This window comes from Euprymna scolopes, chromosome 15, assembly GCF_053919585.1.
Source record: "Euprymna scolopes isolate OS-2025 chromosome 15, ASM5391958v1, whole genome shotgun sequence".
In the NCBI taxonomy this organism is placed as follows: domain Eukaryota; kingdom Metazoa; phylum Mollusca; class Cephalopoda; order Sepiida; family Sepiolidae; genus Euprymna; species Euprymna scolopes.
In genome coordinates this window covers 88,659,865-88,662,182 of record NC_136496.1, presented here as the reverse complement: position 1 = coordinate 88,662,182, position 2,318 = coordinate 88,659,865, and the positions used below count along the sequence as shown (strand labels likewise).

The following is a 2,318-nucleotide window of genomic DNA, read 5'->3' as shown; positions in this document are numbered from 1 at the left end:
TGGTGCATCATCAGCAGCAGCCTCTTATCGTCTTCTCTATTCTGTCATATTTAGCAAGAAGGAAGCGAGGCCGAGTTAGGAAAAGGTTTTCTTCTGTGCTTTTAGAAACGTACAATTTGACAGGACGACGACCACAATTGTCAATAACCCCTATCCTCGTCTAGGACAAGTGCAGGGATTTGACTCCGAATATGGTGAGTTTTTTTTTTTCTTTTAAATATATATTAATTTATTTTTTTTGTTTTACTTATATATATATAAACTTGTAGAAGAATCTCCCCTTTTTCGTGCCATATTTTTCGACTGGATTTGTCTTGTCAATTTCTATTTCTAACCTGCATAAAATGAACGAATAGCCGTTTTTCTAATCGAATAACCGACGATATCCTCTCTAGATCCAAAGACTTTCCTCCCTTCCTTCTTTCTCTCCGTATTCAAGCGGATTGATCATCACTTTCGTAAAATAACCTTATATTTGCACTTTTCTTTAAAAATGCACAAGTCGTCTAAAAAAAAATGCTGCAATTCATCACACACGCTTGCAAATAATAGTAATAAATTAAGATTTTTGAACGCAGTATTTGTTTTTATTTATTTAACTAACTTGTTTGCGAAATTGGATACCAACACAGGTGATACGACGTTAAGCCTATCCTAGTATTTATTGCTAACGATAGACATCACTGATGCTTTTATTCTAAGTTGGGTTGTTATTATTTTTTTAATTAAAAATTGCATTCGAGTATTTTAAAATCGATCAAATCCATTAAACAATTTTCTTTTAACGGAATGTTTGTTTTCAGTAAAGTCATAACTATGATATCTAGTTTTTGTTAATCGTAAGTCGAAGGATTATACTAAAAAAATAATGACCGTTAAATCCATTATTTCGATATTAGTTACTTTTATAGACTTATTTAAAAACTTGTTGTTTAAGCCTTTATCATCTGATCTGTGGGGGTAAGGTGAGAAGCTGCAGTAGTACTCTTCCTCTCTTTCTCTCCTTGCAATACAAATCGTAACACCTTTTAATACTTTCTTGTGTGGAAAAAAATCACAAGTGATGATGACGATGATACTATCACCACCTTGCTATTATATTACATGGAAAGAATTTCTCTAAACATTTCGTGTTTTCTTTCCCATCTCCTCCCGATTTCATGACAACAGGGATTTTTTTTTTAACGACAGTACTCAGCCTAGTATAAACACACACCACAGCCTCCCCATGTTAAGAACGGCTTTCGAGGTGTTTATTCTAAAAGTCGTTCTTAACATAGGGAGGTTTGGAGTGTTTATACTACGCTGGATACTCTCGTAAAAAAAATACCTTTTTTATATTATTCAGGGGTACGTAAACCTAATATTAGCTCTTCTCTTCGTATTTTATAGCATTCTTATCATTGTTGATTGCAGCTCAGCTGTAATGATATTAAGTAAAACAACAAAAGCAGTAATGGTGCAAGTCCAGAATTCAACTTATTAAAAAAACATTTTTGTACGTACCCATCAGTGATGGGTACGTATATCACAAAACAAAAATGTCATATTCCAAAAATCTCGTAAATTTATAGTTTCTTTTTTTTTTAACTAAGAGAATCGAATAGTGTCTTGATCCGCCCTATTTAATAAAGCGACAACTCTAACTACCGAGATTTTAAAATCGGTCGTATAATGGCGACAATATGCTATTAATTGTAAAATAAATAAATGAATTTCTACATAAAAAATACTTAATCAATTTAGATGTGATTTTTGGAATCTGATATTTTTGTTCTGTGACGACTTTTCTGCATTTTTAGGCTGAATTCTGGATAGGAACCATTATTCACATGTCTGGTGAGTGGTGATGACTATTAAAAACATTAGTGTATGATAACAAGTGCCCCAACTCAATTTTACACACGGGTTGAGAAAAACACCAAATCGTTACGTTAAAATCATAAACAGAAAAAATTTTCATAAAACCTTGTTACTTTATAAGTGTTAAGCGATTAACATTTCTCGTGTCTGCGTTTCTCACTTTTACGGGACTTACATCTGTTTTTTCTTTTTTTGTACTGCTACAGAATACGGACAGTGTTGAAATAATAACATTTAAAAATCCCTTCTTAACATGGAAAGGGCGTTTTCTATGTTGTCACCTAACAATTTAAGAAACAAGATACTGTAAGAATTAAAAATTGAATTTAACTTTAAAATTTCGTCTAAAGAAAAAAAATGTAGTATGGTCCGTAATCACCCGAAATGGTATTAAAAATAAGTTTAGAAAAGGTAGGGGTGGGCGAAACTAAAATTGAAGTAAAGACTCCTGGGTA

The 2,318-nt window shown here is 32.4% G+C and overlaps 1 protein-coding gene across 1 annotated transcript in view; it reads left to right on the top strand.

The window, feature by feature from the left end:
- Nucleotides 1-54: 54 nt before the first annotated feature.
- LOC145293967 (calcineurin subunit B type 1) overlaps nucleotides 55-2,318 on the top strand; it is a 113,309-nt gene continuing 111,045 nt past the window's right edge. Inside the window, exon 1 of the mRNA XM_080140842.1 lies at nucleotides 55-194. Within this exon, the coding sequence (XP_079996968.1) occupies nucleotides 192-194 (3 nt within the window). The 5' untranslated portion in view covers nucleotides 55-191. The remainder of the gene's footprint in view (nucleotides 195-2,318) is intronic.